General features: G+C 42.6%; 1 protein-coding gene and 1 long non-coding RNA gene across 8 annotated transcripts in view; one reads left to right on the forward strand and one right to left on the reverse strand.

The window, feature by feature from the left end:
* Positions 1-16753, forward strand: part of LOC112543827 (uncharacterized) — a 153045-nt gene extending 136292 nt beyond the window's left edge. For 5 of the 6 annotated variants that reach the window (XR_012904672.1, XR_012904669.1, XR_012904670.1 and 2 more), the window contains exon 4: positions 4422-16753. This is a non-coding gene — a long non-coding RNA (uncharacterized LOC112543827). The remainder of the gene's footprint in view (positions 1-4421) is intronic. The other variant, XR_012904673.1, reaches the window with a different exon arrangement.
* Positions 1-17673, reverse strand: part of TRPM3 (transient receptor potential cation channel subfamily M member 3) — a 599368-nt gene that overhangs the window by 72882 nt on the left and 508813 nt on the right. For both annotated transcript variants that reach the window (XM_075931703.1, XM_075931702.1), the window contains exons 10-12: positions 6709-6809; positions 4890-5024; positions 2703-2753 (exon numbers count right to left, since the gene is read on the reverse strand). In XM_075931703.1, the coding sequence (XP_075787818.1) occupies positions 2703-2753; positions 4890-5024; positions 6709-6809 (287 nt within the window). The remainder of the gene's footprint in view (positions 1-2702; positions 2754-4889; positions 5025-6708; positions 6810-17673) is intronic.

Here is a 17673-nt window from a genome sequence, read left to right on the forward strand (position 1 = left end):
CCCTCCCGGGACCTGCATCCCTCCCCATCCTCTATGATCCTTGCACCCACCCTCTGCCCCAGTTCTCATGCCCCTCTGTGACCTCACACATGACTTGCTCCATCCCCACCTTCCTCATGCCCACCCCCCTTTCAGTCCCTCTTCTCCCAACACCTACTCCTCCCCTCTCCTCTTCCTTCCTCTTGCCCCCATTACTCTTTCCCCCCCTCTGCCTCTCCCCATTCCTCTCCCCGAATCACTCTCTCCCCTCACTGCCACTGCCACCTTTCCATCCTCTTCTCTTGTCCTCTTGCCCTTTCTCCTCATTGTCTCCTCTTGGCCTCCCTAGCATTGATCTTTCCTCCACCCTGCCCCTTGGTGCCTTCCCCTTTCTTCTCCTGTTTTGGTCTCCTCATCTCCCCTCAGCACAAGTCCTTCCTCATTCCCACCTCCCCCTTAGTTCTCCCCCTGTCTTTTCCCTTACCTTCTGCTTTCGTGACACCTGCACCTCTCAACCCCCTCTAGCACACTGGTTCTGGGGCAGGGCTGCATGGCAGGCCCTGTGTTCTTGGGATGGAGCCAGAACTATGGTGCTATTTTTAGCATCCTGGTCCCAACTCAGGAGCAGCTGCACCATGACTCAGCTCTAGTCCTGGCATATGGGGCAGCTACCCGTCATGCGGCCCTGCACTGAGAGTGACTGGGGCTGTGTGGTGGCTTCTGGTGCTGGGAATGCAGTACTAAAAATAGCACTGCAGCCCTAGCTCCAGTCCTGGCGCATGGGACAGTCGCCTGCCACGCGGCCCATCCCTGGGAGCAACTGGGACCGAGACTGCATGGTGGCTGAGGCTGTGACCTTAGTGGTACTAAAAATAGCACTGAACTGGCTTCAGTCCTGGCACACTGGATGATTGTCTGCCCATGTGCCAGGACTGGAGCCAGGGATGTTATTTTTAGTACCATGGCCCAGGCTCCATCTTCGGCAGCCACTACGTATCCCACCTTGGCTGCAGCTCCAGCCCTGGGGAAGGGCGGTGTGGTAGCTGCCCAGCTGCTCCTCGACCGGGGCAGCTGCCTGCCACATGGGCCCCACCTCAGAGCAGCTGAGCTGCCTCTGTGCAGCTCTGCTGAGGAGGTGGGCATGAGGCAAATTTTTGGTGCGTGCCTGTGCAGGCATGTGCCTTAGAGGGAACTATGGTTCCCTCCAGAAACCAAGCCTGGCACCTCCATGACAAGCCCCTGAGGTCCACCATTACTCAGTTTCTTCAGAAAGCATCCAGGGCACCACATCAAAGTGGTAAACTGCACCCAAGAGGTTTTTTTTTTTTTTTTTTTTTTAAAAGGTTGAGGTCTATGGTTTAGCTATTCCTACGAAAGTTCTTCCTCTGCCTCATGTACAAACAGCCCTTTGGCCATTACATTCCACACTACAGGCCAAGGGGTGGCAGGTAAGAGGTGGGCAATAGGAACTTGGAGGGTCTCTGATTCTGCTTTCCTTTATACCAGTGTAATTCCTATTTAATGCCACTGAAACAAAGGGTCTAAATGGGGTGTGATCAGATTTTGAGGTGGAATAGGGTTTTATGCTTTAATCCTTTCATACAGAGCCATTAGCTATTTCCATTTGTGCATGGCAGAACCAATGGGGCAGTGGCCTGACTCCCCAAAACTATTATTATTTAATATAATTATGATTCTGTAACATTATTAAATACAGTAGCATTAAATACAGTAGCATTGTACCAAACATTTGCCATTACACTGTGATATTTAAAGGTCCCTAAATGTCAATTGTACCAAAACCCCATTAACTCTGTCTAACTTTCACTGATGAAAGGCACACCACAAAATTAGTTTGTGCTCCGACAAAAAAATCTCCCTCCTCCTTCTCTTATTTTTCAGGTTAGTCTGTATATAGAGAATCCTCTTTGGCAGCACAAGTTACTTAAAGAAATACAGGCACCAATGTGCACTGATTATGTCTGCAGTTTACACACCCTTTGAAAGAAAATTAAAGGTGATGTGGTAAGCACTGGGTTACAGTTCCTTACTTGAAACCATCTGCATACAGAAGATACCAGTTTTTCCTTTATTTCTGACCCCATGACAAATTTCTCCCAACAGTATTGCTAAAGAAAGTGGACTGGTTCAGCCGCATTGTAGCCTTTATAGTTCAAGATGCCTGAAATTCACTTGAAATTTCTGATAATGGGGAAGAGACAAGCTGTCGTCTTGTTTTACTGCACTATCCCTTTTTCAATGCTGTTTAAGATGGAGGACTTTACAGCGTATCACAGAAGACGGAACTGGAAATGTTGTGGATCAAGATTGAGCATAAAAATTATAGATCTATTACAATCTCAGGGTTTGATTGACAACATGGATATTAAGCTTCCAAAATAGTCGTGGGTATAGAAAAATACAGATAAAAGCATAAATCCACATGGCATGAAAAAGCCTACAATTCCACTAGCAAAAGCGCTGTATTGAAAGCATCTAAAACCACTGAGATAGCAAGCCCAGTAACTTTTTAGTTGTGCATTGTGTGCAAGAGTTTCAGATTCTATACAAACAATGCAGTCTGAAATGGCATGGTGGATGGGAGTATGGGGGAAGAAAGGAACTGGGGAATGCTCAGAAAGTTCATGCAAAACAGAGACTGTCTCTAATTATGAGACGCTATCATGACATTATCTCCAACCTACCGTCTATTGGACTCTTACCTTTTTGACATCCCTCACTAGATGATACAAAGTGTTGGACGGTCCATGTCTCTGTAAATGACAGAAAGAGAGAGAAAGAAACAGTTTTGCCTTAGAAGCCATGCAGGAAAAAATGTGAACTCTGGAAGGGGCTCCATTCATGTAAAGTTTTCCTGGTTAATCAACCATCCAAACAGGCACACACCTACTAATCAGTGATAGACATGTAGCCGTGTTAGTCTGGTGTAGCTGAAACAAAAAACAGGACCATGTAGCACTTTAAAGACTAACAAGATGGTTTATTAGGTGATGAGCTTTTGTGGGCCAGACCCACTTCCTCAGATCAAGTGGGTCTGGCCCACGAAAGCTCATCACCTAATAAACCATCTTGTTAGTCTTTAAAGTGCTACATAGTCCTGTTTTTTGTTTCTACTAATCAGTAGCACTTCAGTCGGTAACTACAATAGCAGAGCTTTGTCCTTCCTTCAGAAAGTTCTCAGTTTTTTCTCAATTAATTGTTTAACCTGGGACAAGCCAATCAAAAAGCACTCTGTACCTTTGGTGTAAGGGCAGTATAGATTCTAGTTTGTCTATTATGTTTTTGAATTAAGTCTTTTAATGTTTGATATATTGGAGACACCAACTTCTGGCCACTATAAATACATTAGGAATATATGTTCCCCAAGTCCATAATATGCTATTTACAGGGTCCCTGGATTTGCGTTTTGAGTAGTGGGTGGGCCTGGGTCCCCACAACTTGCCACTGAGGAAGATGCTGGAAGGGGAAAACACAGATGATGACCGAGCCATAGGGTTGAGTTGCAAAGAGGATGTTGCAGCTCCTCTCGGAGCTTCCAGAACTGCAGCATCCTCTTTCCAGTTCAGCCCTATGGCTAGGTGGTAAGTGGTACAAAGCTGTGTGAAAAGGTCCTTTCAGTTGGATTGAAATAGAAATAATCAGAACCAAGCACTGATGTGAATCAGGAGTTTTCCCAAAAAGCATTCAAATAATTTTTTTGGTCACATGCTGTTTTGAGGAGGGGGGGGGGGGGGGGACACAGAGAGCAGCATTGTTGTGGGAAGTGCTGTAAGCAACTAAAGCACTGCAATACATAAACATTTGATTCAAGGACTTTTGCTTTCTTGAGAAAAACATTTGGTAATAACATTTGTAAATGTAAAAACTTAATTTTGGAAAATTTGGGGATTGCAAAAATGGTGACATTTATTATGATGGTATTACCATCTCCAGACACTCAAAAACCCTAAGTCAGCCCTCCCTCCCTCAATCATGACATTTTTCTTAAAAATCAGATTTACAAAACATAAGAACGGCCATACTGGGTCAGACCAAAGGTCCATCTAGCTCAGTATCCTGTCTTCTGACAGTGGCCAATGCCAGATGCCCCAGAGGGAGTGAACAGAACAGTAAACAAGTGATCCCTCTCCTGCCATCCATTTACAGCCTCTGACAAACAGAGGCTAAGGGACACCATTCCTACCCATCTTGGCTAATAAGTATTAATGGACCTAACCTCCATAAATTCATCTGGTTCTTTTTTGAACCCTGTTAAAGTCCTGTTTTTTTAACATTCTGGCAATAACACAATATACAGAATTATGTTTATAAACTTTTTGGTGTTAGAGTACTTAGAATACAAATCTGAAAGCTTTTCTCTGCAACCACAAGGGCTAAAATATTTGTTTTTCTAACAGAAGGTCTCATTTTCTTATTTTCAGGTAATGTTTTCAGCAGATGGAGCTTAAAAAAAATCCACCAAATGTTGCTAATCTTACTATAAAATCACAAGAGTTGGCAACACTGCCACTCTCTACCTGGCCTCGTGGATTTCAAGGACCAAAAATCAGAGAAACAAAAAAACCAACATATTTTTTCTTGGGATCTGGCATGCACGGGAGTCATGCGGCATCATCCTTAGGTCCTATCTTGCTCACAGCTTCCCTGCCAACCTCTTTCATAATGAACTACAACTCCCAGCAACCACCCAGAGCAATCTGCAGCTTCAGTGACCTTTATTTAACCACACTTCCTGATGTGAGCAATGTTAGTTTGTGATGCAAGAAAATGTTAACACGTTTGTGGAGAAGGCGTTTGCTGTGCTGTGCACCATGGTGTCATTGTAGCATGGGGGTAGTGGTGACACACATGAACAAACAGATAGAAAATTTGCCTTAGCTTGGCCCTACCGTATTGTACAGTTCCTCTAGTCGGGAGATGGTGAGAAACCGATGCATGCTTACTCCATTCTCAATGAGCAATTTCACAAAATCCACTCTGTCCAACACCAAGGCATCCAGCATTGCCTGCTCAAGAGACCCCACCTGCAAAGGAAATGATTTATCCAGAGTGGTCCTGCATTTAGAGTCCAGTCTAGAGATCAGGGATTCACAAACTTCAGGGCACCATGACCTCTGTCAGACACAAAAAAATACGACATGACCCCAGGAGGGGGGACTGAAGGACCGAGCCTGCCTAAGCCCTGCTGCCCCAAGCAGGAGGCAAAGCCCAAAGGTTTCTGCCCTGTGTGAAGGGGCTCTGTAATCTAAGCCCTGCCATCCAGGACTGATGCTGTCAAGCTTTGGCCTTGGTTGTAGGGTCTTGGGCTTTGGTCCTGCCCCCCAGCAAGTCTAATGCCAGTCCCGGCAACCCCATTAAATAGGGTCACACTTCAGGGTCCTGACCCACCATTTGAGAATCACTGCTGTAAACACTATTGTCATTCTAGCATGAGGAGGGTTGGTGTTTGGACAGAATTCCCTTCACTTGCTGAACTCAGAAGGAGATCATCACACTTTACATCTATTTTGGTTTCCCTGATTCAAAGTAGCAATACAAAAATGAACATATCTGGGTAATAAGAGCAATGTACTTAGATAAACCTGGATCAGGCCCTATGAACTGAAAGGTTCAGTTCTTAGGTAGCCTCGTCAGCTAGGCTGAGAGGTTCAGTTCAAGTCACTAGCCTTGTCAACTTCTCATTATTATTTTCACTTTCTTGACAAACATTTTACGTTGCTTTTGATTTTGCACTTTGTGCTCATTCAGTCCTACCTCCTATTAAGTAAATACTGTAGCACAAGCACCCAGCGAGGATTTGAATGCAGGGAAGCCACTATAAACAGCTTTTCCAAGAAGAGCCACATGCAACAGATAGATCATATCCATTATATTCATAGCCCAGGCGGCCTCCTCTTTTGGGAAAGTACTTTGTACCTACAGCTTTTACCGTGGTACAAAGCTAAAACTGATTTCACACCCTAGCTCTTAGACAGATTGCCACTGTGGTTTTGTGATGGAGAGACACGTGTGGCTGTTTGGAATCATCTAATCAAGGTTTCCCTGCAACATCTCTGCTACATGTGTTTTGCATGCTTAATTCCAATGGAGAAAGCAAGAGAAATATTCATGTAATCTGAAAAACTGGCTAGCAAGGCTCCTTTGAAAATTCCGGTCTTTGTGAGTAGCAAACATGGAGAATACATTTCAACATAAGCAGTTTTCTGATACAGTGGCTCTGGGAGGTCTGATCACTAATGTCTGATACCTGATAGGTGTGAAGCATAATTTTGGTGTACTATATCATGAGATAGTATCATAAGCTATAGCATACAATGATGCATGGATGTTTAGAAAAGTTTTTAAAAAATCACTTTCCACATAACCATATTTTAATGTTGTTGTTTTTTTGCATACAAAACAGTTTGCAGCAGGCACTTCATGGTAGTTTGTAGAACCACTTTAAATATAGCTTTGTGTGTGTGTATTATCTCTTGGAAGGAATGGCCACAGAGTGGGATGCATCATTAAATGGCATCATTTCCTTTAAGAAGAGCAGGGCACTTTTGTGATCTACCCTGTCTTCAGGGGCTCTGAGCAGGGAAACTTGGGTTGGATTCTAAACATCTCAGTATTTTGGAAACCCCATATTAGTCTGTTTTTTAAAAAATGCATTCATTTTCTTGCCTGATTTTAAACATTTTCTATAGAAGATGGTATATACTGTACCGGCCACTGTTGCCCATAAATAAAGATCTGACTCCGAGCGATGTCTACTCTGTTCCAGGCCAAAGCTAGGCTCAGTTGGTCAGGAGCAGATGCATTAGCTCCTGTATATATGCAGACAGGGAGAAAAAAAAAGGCATACAGTGAAAGCTTTGTTATCTGGCACTCTGTTAACCAGCAAACTTTGTTAACTAGCATTGTCCCCCGTCACAACACTGCCATGTCTTCAGGCATGTATGCCTGACTCCTGCCTGTCCTGACAGTCATTGTAGAGTGTCTGAACGCCAGAAAAGCCAGTTGACATCATCAGCAGGCACCTCCTTCCCCCTCAGCCTGCCTCAAGTTGGCAGGAGCCAGATCTGCTGGTAGGCAGAGCAATAAGCTTTGTTATCTGGCACATTCAATTAACCAGCAACCCCCATTCTCCATGAGTGCAGGATAACAAAGCTTTCATTGTACTATAGACCCAGTCAGTGCCTCCACACCAGAATATGAAATCTTCACGCAATCAAAACTCCCACTGATGTCAATGGCAATTCTGCCTAAGTAAGAACTATATCAAACAGAACCCTTTTCCCACACTCCTTAATACAATACTTAGAACACTTTTCACCTACACAGAGGTCTGCCTCACAGCATCCCTGTGAAATACAAATATAATATCCACATCTGAAAGATGCCAGTTAGAAATAGATCCCAGTTGTCCTGTCTCCTGCTCAGACTACAAGATCATATACACAGAGACGTGTCCAAACCACAAACATGTCCATCTTGTACCTGCCCTTACTGATTAAGTATAAAGACGTCTCCACTTTCTATGCCTACTTGAGGTTTCTGTATTATAACAAGGATTTCCATTCCCCATAAAGGAAATGCTTGGATTAGAGCTTCTTTTACCAGTACGGATGAACAGCATATGTCCCAATGTCGAACACTCATGAGCAAGCATGATATATAGGGGGAAATGAAATACAGGTTGAACCTGTGTGGACTGGGATGCTCTAGTCTGGCAACATCTGCTCCAGATGTTGTTGGACTAGAGTGCCCCCACGATAGAGGTTGCTGCCAGCTTAGAGTGGAGTCAGCCAGCAGGGCCAGTGGGGCACCAGAGCCCATAGCCCTGGGAACTCCCATGGGGCCACCACAGCTCATGGCCCAAGAGGTCTGGGGAGAGGAGCCCAGCAGTGAGCCTCCCCCCCCACCAGATCTCTCCTGGTCTGGCAAACTCTCTTTCTAGGAAAGGTCAGGTCTCGAGGGTGCTGGACCGGGGAGGTCCAGCCTGTAAAATGTGACCTCTAAGTAAGAGAGTATGCAGCCCAGTCTTACAAGAGGGGGGTTGTTTTTGGAGAGGCAGAGTTCTTCACTTCAATTTTAACCGATTCTGTGGGACACTCCTGATCTGCTTTGTTTGTTTAAATTTTCTGCTAGGATTTCATGGTTACTCAGCTGATTTGTAACCAAAACCAATATCTGAACTTCAGATTCACAATGAGAAGTATTATTAATAGACTGATCACCAAAATAAATGAGGGCCCTTTTGATTTTGCTGGCAAGGGAGCAGAAGAAAACTCTTGCACCAAGTCTTGTTTTTAGTTGATCTAACATCTTGATTTATTTCCTGAGTTTTTACTCATCATATTGAAGACTAGTTCCTACTGGCTGGGCACAGACAACAGCTGTAAAATAGTTGAAAGTGGTTCTGCTCCCATTTAATTACTATACAGAATCATGCACCTTTGAATCAGAAGCATAGTACTATGTAGTATTTTGATCATTAAAATTCATGTGATGGATAAGTCCACCGTAGCAAGGATTAGACGACAATTTAATTTCTTAATTCTTAACTTTTCAGCCACCTCATTGTAGCTAGACAATGCCCAATTTTTTTTCCCCTAAAGCAATTATTTTTCTTTTGGTGTTACATTCAAGAGTTGTGATTGTGTGTCACATAGGACAGTTTCATATCACTAACAAAAAGAGTCACAACTTAAAGGTAAACAATGCAGGCGAGAAAAGAAAAAAAGAGGAAAAAGACAGAAAGAACTTCGACAGAATAAACCGTTGAAGTGATAATTAAGAAACAATGAAATACTACCGTAAATTAGACAAACATAGGTGCTTGCTATTTATATAAACATATAGACTTGGAGTCTTCGTTCATTCATCAGTGGGGGTCCATCTGCAAGTGGACCCCCTTAAGATGACACACATGTATAAACAAGAGCAGAATCTTGCCCAGTGTATTTGTACCCGGAAGGGGCAAAAGAAGATCCCTATAATTCTATTTAAGCAAACAGGAAAAAAAAATTCCATCCCAGGCTCTCTTGGCCCAATCCTGCTTCCATCAAAACGAGCGGCAAACTCTCCCTGACTACATTGGGGCAGGATCAGGCCCTGTGTACCATGACATTATTTAATCACGCAAAAACATTCAAAAGGTGTAAATTCAGTACCTATTTCCAGATAGAAATCTCTCTTTCCCCAAAACAAACCATCAGAGCAAGCCCTAATGGGATGTAGCTTCCTTGCAGATCAAGTGCTACCCAGATCGATTTTTGCCTAAGTCCTTAGGGCGGTCTGACTGGATATTCAGTTTGTGTCCATCAATGGCAGTCTTGTCATGCCACTCATGTTTCTGGCTCCCATGTGCTTGTTGGTCATGTTGTGGCATTCCTTGGTACATGTCTGGAATTCATTGGTCTTCCATTCTAATATGTCCATGAAAAATAACAGACCCTCTCAAGCCCTCAGTGGACCCCCTCCACAAATGCTGGGAGGAAAGAAGAGGCTTGCAGCGTCACTCTGATAAATAATAGATCTGGGCTCTGGTGGATCAGGTAGAAGGATGAATTCCAGAATCAGAACCTTGATGAAGCGCACACAGCCAGCTCTTCCTTCTCATCTGTAGCAAGCAAGCTCCAGTTCCCCCATCTCTGCTGATGCCAATGGCTGTAGTCCATCCTGGGAATAGAGGCACGTAACCTGGTCCAAAGCCACCTTAGGCTGCAGCTGGGAGAAGTGGTTTGGAAAAATAAATAAGCATTGGCCATACCTCAGCCAAAACTCGAAACTAAACTAAACTCAAACCATCGAAGAATTAGAGTGGATGTGGAAAGCATCTCCCCTGCCCTGAAGAGGATGCCAGAAGCCTCTTTTCCACCTTGTGCATTGGTGAGCCCCTTGAGTGTTTATGCTGGTTGACCAGGGCTCAACTCCTGATGGGCATTCACTGCTTCAAAAACTTTAAGAAGAGATGGCAAAGGTGGAGCCACAGTCCAGCCTGTACCCACTCCTAACTGGTGCACTGGCCAACAGAGCTGTCTAACTCTAGTGGAACGTCCAAGGAGTAGCACAGGCAGCACTTTTCTAATATGGATTAATTACTGTACTTGGTTGATTTTATTATCTAGCACATCTGATAAACACTAGGATGTCACACTTTAATGAAACAGATGGTGTCTTAGGGGTGTTCTCACTTTTCATCAACATTAGACCATCAGTTAGTAACCTAACGAGGCACGGGCATCTTGATTCCAGGTCTTCCATGAGAGCCATTAATGTGGAGGGAAACCTGACCCAGGCAGAGAAGTTGATTTGAGAGCCATCATGTAGTTCTTGTTGCTAGGAAACCCCTTCATTTGTCTGTCCACGTTGGGAGGGCTGCTTTCTTCAGTGTGTGACTTGTTTAGGTTATGCTGCTAATACAAACTCAGAGGTGTAGAATACTTATATAAAGTAATATATAGGCTATGGATGCAATGTAGTCCATTTTATTACATGACACACTGATTACTTTTAATAGAAAAAGAAAATTCAAGCTATTTAAGATTAAATTTCAAACAGCCCTAAGAACAAGCAACAAAAATGCCCACTGGAGTAAGATACATTCTTTTCAACAGGTATGAAATAGGAAAAAACATGCAAATATTTTAGAAAAAACACTGCAATTATGGATACAGATTCACCTCTAACTCCAATGGATGCTACCAGGTTTTGGCACCCTAGTGAATTAACCAGTTTGCCTATTCCCAAGGCTGACTCTCTAGATAGGATTCCCTCATTCTCATGTGTTGCTTCAGTATAAAGAAATCAAAGTCAAAATATGTTGGAAATACAAAAGCAGAGCACAGTAAACATAGTATCCATTCCTCTCATTCATCTGCTAGCCTGAACACTGGTAGTATCATTGGTCATTGATATGGTCTATGCTGAGGGACTAGCATTTCTGCTCCCCGCTGCTTCTGCTTTATGTTTTATGTAGTGCCACTGGAAGTTTCCCCAAGACCACCAAACTTTGACTTCAGCCCACTCTAGAAAAGAGGACCCCTCCTTGGAGCTCAGAATCAAGAACTTCAGCTGCAACACAGCTAAACGAAAACACCGATGCATGCACACAATGGTAATCCATAGAATAACTACTTTTGTTGCTAATACTTGGTAGTAATGTGCCTGACTGGTGAATGTTGTGTCCTGGATTATTAGCACCCTCCTTAGATCAAAGCACTTACATTTCTCATTAACAAGTTTATGGAAAAACAAGGAATCATGTGGCACCTTAACAACTAACAGATTTATTTGGGCATAAGCTTTGGTGGGTAAAAACCACTTTGTCAGATTTTAGTCTTTAAAGTGACACAGGACTCCTTGTTGTTTTTGCAGAATCAGACTAAAATGGCTACCCCTCTGCAACTTAACAAGTTTATCTTTGAGCTCCATGGAGCAAATCAGATTGTATTGGCATATCCACAAAATATTCACCAAGAAGCTGTTACAACAAACACTGCTGTGAATAGTCCTATTGAAACCAAGTTCTACATATAGAAGAGTTTACAGGACTAGGCTCTATATTCCCAGACTCCTTTTCCTCTGGACACTTTTCTATTCTATTCACGTCATCTGTCATATGTAATTGATTCTTCCTCTCCTCAGAGGGAAAATTATCTTTGCAGTGTGATGTTTTGTTTTGGAAGGGGCTTGTTTTTCCAATGTACAGGCTGCTGAGGGTTTATAGTAGTAAAGGTGAACAAATGCACTGTCCATTTGGAGTGGAAGATGGTGAGGTCTGTGAAGGTCCTTAATTTCCATCGGAGTTAAATCCACAGTCTTAGACTGACCTGTTGAAAAGATCTGTCTCCAGCACAGACGAGAGTTACCTTTTATGGTAGAAAATTCCGCTGTATCCAGGGAGCAGAGTTGTAAACCGCCGTTCTCATCCCGAAGTTTTAGGTGATCTTTTAGATATCCTGGGCTCAGGCCACTGAGAAAATAAGGACTGAGCCCTAACTTGACTTGATAATTTATGAAAAGTGAATAGAGAGTGCAGAGGACTTGTTTGATATGTTTTGCTGAGGAGACATATGGCAGCATCATGTATTAGCTGGCATGTCCTAGAGACACAGTGCTCAGTGATAGGTACTCTAGGATAATATATATATATTTTTGGATGTTCATGGTCAAGTATTTGGAGGGGTTGCCCTGACACATTACATTGTTCAGATAACCATGTCTGAAAGACAATCCAGAAGACTCACATCTTCCACAATATTTTAAAGCACAACTTAATTCAAACATGTTTCATCATTCCATCAGAGCTGAAGAGCATTAGATTATAAAAATCTTCTCTTCTCTGTATCTCTTACTACATCTGTATCTTGCACAGCTCAAAAAACATTACTGACATTTAACCAAAAAAAGGCAGTAACAATGATTATATTAATAAAAAGGGGAGCTGTTAACAGACTCCTGTCTATCTCTGAAACATACTGTATTGAGCTAATGCCGTGTCCTTGTGTGTCAAATGTGCAGTGATTTCATGGCTGACAGACCCATCACACTGTGCCTTCCAGGACAATCACATGTTATATGATGTGAGAGTGAATCATGTAAGAATGAATCATGACTTATTTACAAGCTGGAAGGAGAGCACAAGCATCAGGTTTGCATTAGCTTTGCATATGGTTCAGTGCACATATCAGTGAATTATGTGGCAGTAATGTCATAATGAGTATATACCACACAGTGTGCCTCTTCCAAAAGATTAACAATTCAGACACTGAAAGGGCTTGGGCAATTCTTTGTATTCACTGGACGGAAACATGATAGTGCTGTCAACAATCTACAGGCATTGCAACAGCCTAGTGATCCTGCAGTATCCAGCCTTTTCCTTCTAGGATATTATGAACTGAGCACCTTTGAGACACCACAAAACAAAGGCATTTGTTGTACTAATCACGGTATGTTGCCTTTAACTTGCTAGTCACATACTTCTTGGAAAGAACAGCTCTAACCGCACAAAATCGATTGCCACCATTATTAAAGGTAGGTAAACATAGACTTCATGAGCTGTAGCAAAAAAATTACTTAGCACAACATCATATTAATTGCAAATTCACTTCCCACATGTTCAAGTGTCTCTTGGAATAATATAAAGGAATTTCTGAGTCATGTAGGCAGGGACTCTGGGCTGGGGCATGGAGATGGGATGCAAGCTATGGGATGGGGCCAGGAATGAGGTGCTTAGGGTGCAGGAGGGGTTTCTGAGTTTGGAGGGGCTCAGGTCTGGGAGAGGGGATTGTTAGGACACAGGTTACCTCTGGTGGCTCCCAGTCAGTGAGGCGGTGGGATGGTAAGGCAGGCTTCCTGCCTGGCACAATGGACCACACTGCACCGTGGAAGTGGCCAGCAGCAGGTCCATTTCCCCACCCCAAGCTCTGGCTCCACACTCCCATTGGCTGGTTCCTGCTTTGTTGCCAGACACTGCCGAGCAAAAATAGATTCAGCTCATTTGGGGCTTATTTTGAAATGAGATTGGCTTTGCTTTTTGGGTTGTTTGTTTTTTTTAATCTTGTGAGAACTGGCTACTCATCTCCACCTAGGAGGAGGACCTGCTGCTGGCTGCTTCCAGGGGACAGTGCAGTCCGCAGTGCCAGGATAGGCAGGAAACTGACCTTAGCACCCCCACTGGTCACCCTACAGTAAGGCGATCCAGTGCCTGACTTTCCACGACCCAGTACGGGGTTGCACCCCATAATTTGAAAATCACTGTCTTAAAGCAAAGTGATGCTGAAGATGCAATTTAGCAAAATGACGGTTTTTCATGACTTTTTAGAACAAATAAGGAAACAATCTCTTAAGCCCTGTACAGGCTTTAAACATGCAAAATGTTTTAAGAGCGCTCCTGTACTATAAGGAAATATGCCCGACTCTATCTTAAGAAGCAACAGCTGATAGCAAGACTCAAAATAGGCAAGAATTGATGCTTCTCTGCTCCCACCCTCCTCCTTTCTATCACCTCCTATGAAGTCTTCATTGTAGGTCGTGGGATAAGTAATTAGCATTAAATGTCACTGCCAAAGTGTAGTGGGCAAAGGTTACAAAATGCTTCTCAATAACATGGTAACAAATGGACCAGTAATCATTCTCCCTTCCCTCTTTTCCTTCCTTAATACAGCTGTAAAGATGGGCCGGAATTAAGAGCCTGCATAGAAACGAAACGCCCCTGAATTTCAGGATAGCTCAGGTCAAATTTTCAAAGCTTTGGTCCAGATTTCCTTCTTAGTAAAAAAATGAGGCAAACTGGTTAGTGTAATTGCCTTAAACTTCTTGATTCAAGTTAATTAAAACATGCATATCTACAAAAAAATGGGTCAGAACTATCATTCACTCTACATGCAAACATGTAGAAAGACAACCAACAATTATTTTTTAGAACAGAAGAGGTTTCATTTAGTGGAACATGTTAATTAAAAAAGCTACACACGTTCCCTACATTTTCTGGTTCTTGTTTAGGATCAAGAAATTTGATGTTAAAAAGAAGAAACATTATGTAAAGTAGAATCTAGAATATTTCTCTTCTTTCATCTCTCATCATAGTCAGAAATCAAGCAAATTTCAAGAGGCATAAAAGATTGAAGATGAGGTGTTCAAACTAAAATGTTAGGTCTTCAAACTCTTGAGCAAAATATCAGTGCTGCCCTCGGTGTGCTACAAAATCACATATGTCAACAGAGCATCAAAGATTATGTAAATAAATTACCCTCAAAGGTTCAATCTCCTCCTGAGATAAGAGAATATCACTTCAATGAAAATGCTGTTTTATATTAATAATAGGGATGAAGAGGGATCACCTTCACATTTACTGAGAAAGAAGACACTTATACTGGTACTTACACTTATGCTGATACTTGCAAAAACGATGTTCTGGATCAGACAGGCCCACAGCAGGGTATATAATCTGATCACTAACTTAGTATTGCGATAGGAGCTGGTACAGTCAAGAACTTTTTAAATAAACAAAGTATGACCCTTCCCTGGCTTATAAATTATCCTCTTTAGCTTCCCAGAGAAGCAGATAGGCAGAGCACTGCTGGGGTTGAAGTCTTTGGGGCATACATGGTGGTATTCAGACTTGGCAAAAATACATTAAAAAAAGCAGAACTTCAAGTTGAAGGAGCTCATCTGCAGTGCTATGTCAGCGGATGGAATACCCTGGGGCTGAATTTGGGTGTTGTTTTGCCAAATTATGTGGGGTGTATCGATTATAACATTCCTACTGGTACTAGTGCTCTACCAATGATTCCAAAGTAAGCTACAAACATTAACATTGCTGTATATAACCTGGTGGGTTAAAGAACCTTAGGTTAAGAGAAGGGAATGCAGGAACAGATTTTTAACCCACTGTAGCCAGTAGCCCTTTGATACATAGGTAAAACCTAAACTATGGTCTGTGGCCAAGCTATCCCCCAGAAACCTGCTGTTCAGTTGGAGCAAAGAGACAAAGCCTAGCAGGCCTAGCTGAAGCCAAAACAGGTTAACAGGCCAGACACAGAAAAGCGGCCCTGTTTGTTTATAAGCTAGGCAGCACAACACCAAACGGACATCCATAATTGGATACCACTATTAGGAATTTCGCATATACACTCAAGTTTATGGCCCTGAGAGGTGCCCCACAGTCTGCATGGGAAAGAGATACCCAGCTGCCCTCTTAAGGCCAACCACGAATTGTTGCTAAGGAACTAGAAATAGCGCCCCCCTTTCATGAGCCCAACTTGCTAATTTACCAAAGACATATTATAAACAATTGCTGCTGCATATGTTTCTTTGTTTTGTTTTTGCTTTATACCCCTAGACAAGCACCTATGGACTACACCTATCACCTATCGGGAAGACACCATTACAATGCGTATGCATCCCAATCAGAATATGGAGGCTCGTCTCAGGATCCAAACTTGTGAGCTAATTGGGAGCTGGAGATTTACATCCAAAGAGAGGCATGCTTGCCTAAATGCCCTGGAATGAATGGATGTGTCCCTTTAAACACCACATTCTGGATCCTAGTAGAATAGCAATTAATACAGTGGGAGAGTGTGTTATGGATGGCATATTCAAGCAGACCACTGTGGTACTCACTAATCGTGTGGAGTGCTTGTGTGTGGTATCTACTACACCTGTTACCTGGAGTAACCAGACAGCTAGTATACCTCCCATCCATGAATATGAGTGCAGTGCCCCACCACCTAGGGGTGGAATGTAGGGGTAAATTATACATGTGAAGTATAGCGGCGGTGAGGCCTGCATTCTCCCTCCTTTCCCATTCTCCCCCTCCCCATTCCCTACTACTGATGAGCCAGAAGCAAGCCTCTAGGAACATACGCCATTGTAGCAAGAACAAATTGTAGATAAGGGCGGGAACATAATCTTGTTTACCTAAATGTACCGATCATGTAAACAAAGTCAAAGGACAAGCAGTACAGCTAAGCCATACTGTAACAAGCAATGAGTAACCCCCAGATATTTCCAAACTGCCACAAACAAGGTAGATACACAGTATTTAAAGCTGCACAAGAGCACAGCAATTTGGACCTCACCGATGGGCTTTGGGTACCAGTGCCTCGGAAGCTGAGACAGTCTCCCACTTCATCTGCAGCTGAAATGGGTTCCCAGCTAGCCGAAGGGATGTAAGAAATGCCGCTTTTCCTATCATGTTGTTTTTTTAGTTAAGGGGCACAGCTGATAGCTGTCAGAAAATAAACTGCTTGTGTTTGACAGATTCCTGTGTAGCGTCCTTTGTACTTTGAGAACCCAGTGTCAGACCTGAGACTTACTCTTGCTGGCAATACCTACTAACAAATAGGGATCAAGACCTGCAGTTTCTGTGACTGCAGAATGTCAAGTTTTCACAATTTTAGCAGAGGATAAATGAAGGATCCTGTTAAAATCAAAATAAAACATGTTTCCTGGACTTGGGCTTTTATTTATTTAATTTAAGCAATACATGATTTTTGGTTTGTTTGGTTCAATTACTTTCCCTTGAGTCCATGTAAAAATTTCCACAATGAATGCCTTGAAATTTTAACTACTCTTTTTACTATGGAGTAGCAACAAAACATCCATGGTAATCACAAACCAAATGATGGCATCTTTTAAAAATGCCACTGTGTTTTATTGTGTTAAAAATAAAGAGACCCATATATGTTCTTTAAAAAGCCTTTGGTTTCTTCTATTTTTTTAAACAAAGAAACAGCTACCGCTGTAGTGAAATAATGTCTGCTCATTTCCTTGTTTGGCAGTCACCAAACCAAATGAGTATGGGCTCAGTGCACTGATATTTAAATAATAAAATTATTTAAACGGGACATTGCTAATTTACAGTTCTGTGCAGACATTTCCTACACATTTGAAAGGAAACATTTGTCTAGAAAACCAAATCAAAATCTAAAATGCAAGGATAGACATGATATTCTCTGCTTGGGCATAAGGAAAGTTAATGGGGTGCGCAAAAATTAATGCCTGGCTTGGCTTTATGAGTCAAAACAAAATCAACACCATTTAGAGATTTTTTTGGTAAAATCACATCATGTATGATCATCAGACATGGGTGCCTGGATATTTGCATTGTACATTGGCTCATCTGTGCCTTGTAATCATGCTCAGTCATCAGAAATCAAAAGCAAAGTAAAGCTCTTAAGC

Source organism: Pelodiscus sinensis, chromosome 6 (genome assembly GCF_049634645.1).
Source record: "Pelodiscus sinensis isolate JC-2024 chromosome 6, ASM4963464v1, whole genome shotgun sequence".
Classification (NCBI taxonomy): Eukaryota; Metazoa; Chordata; order Testudines; family Trionychidae; genus Pelodiscus; species Pelodiscus sinensis.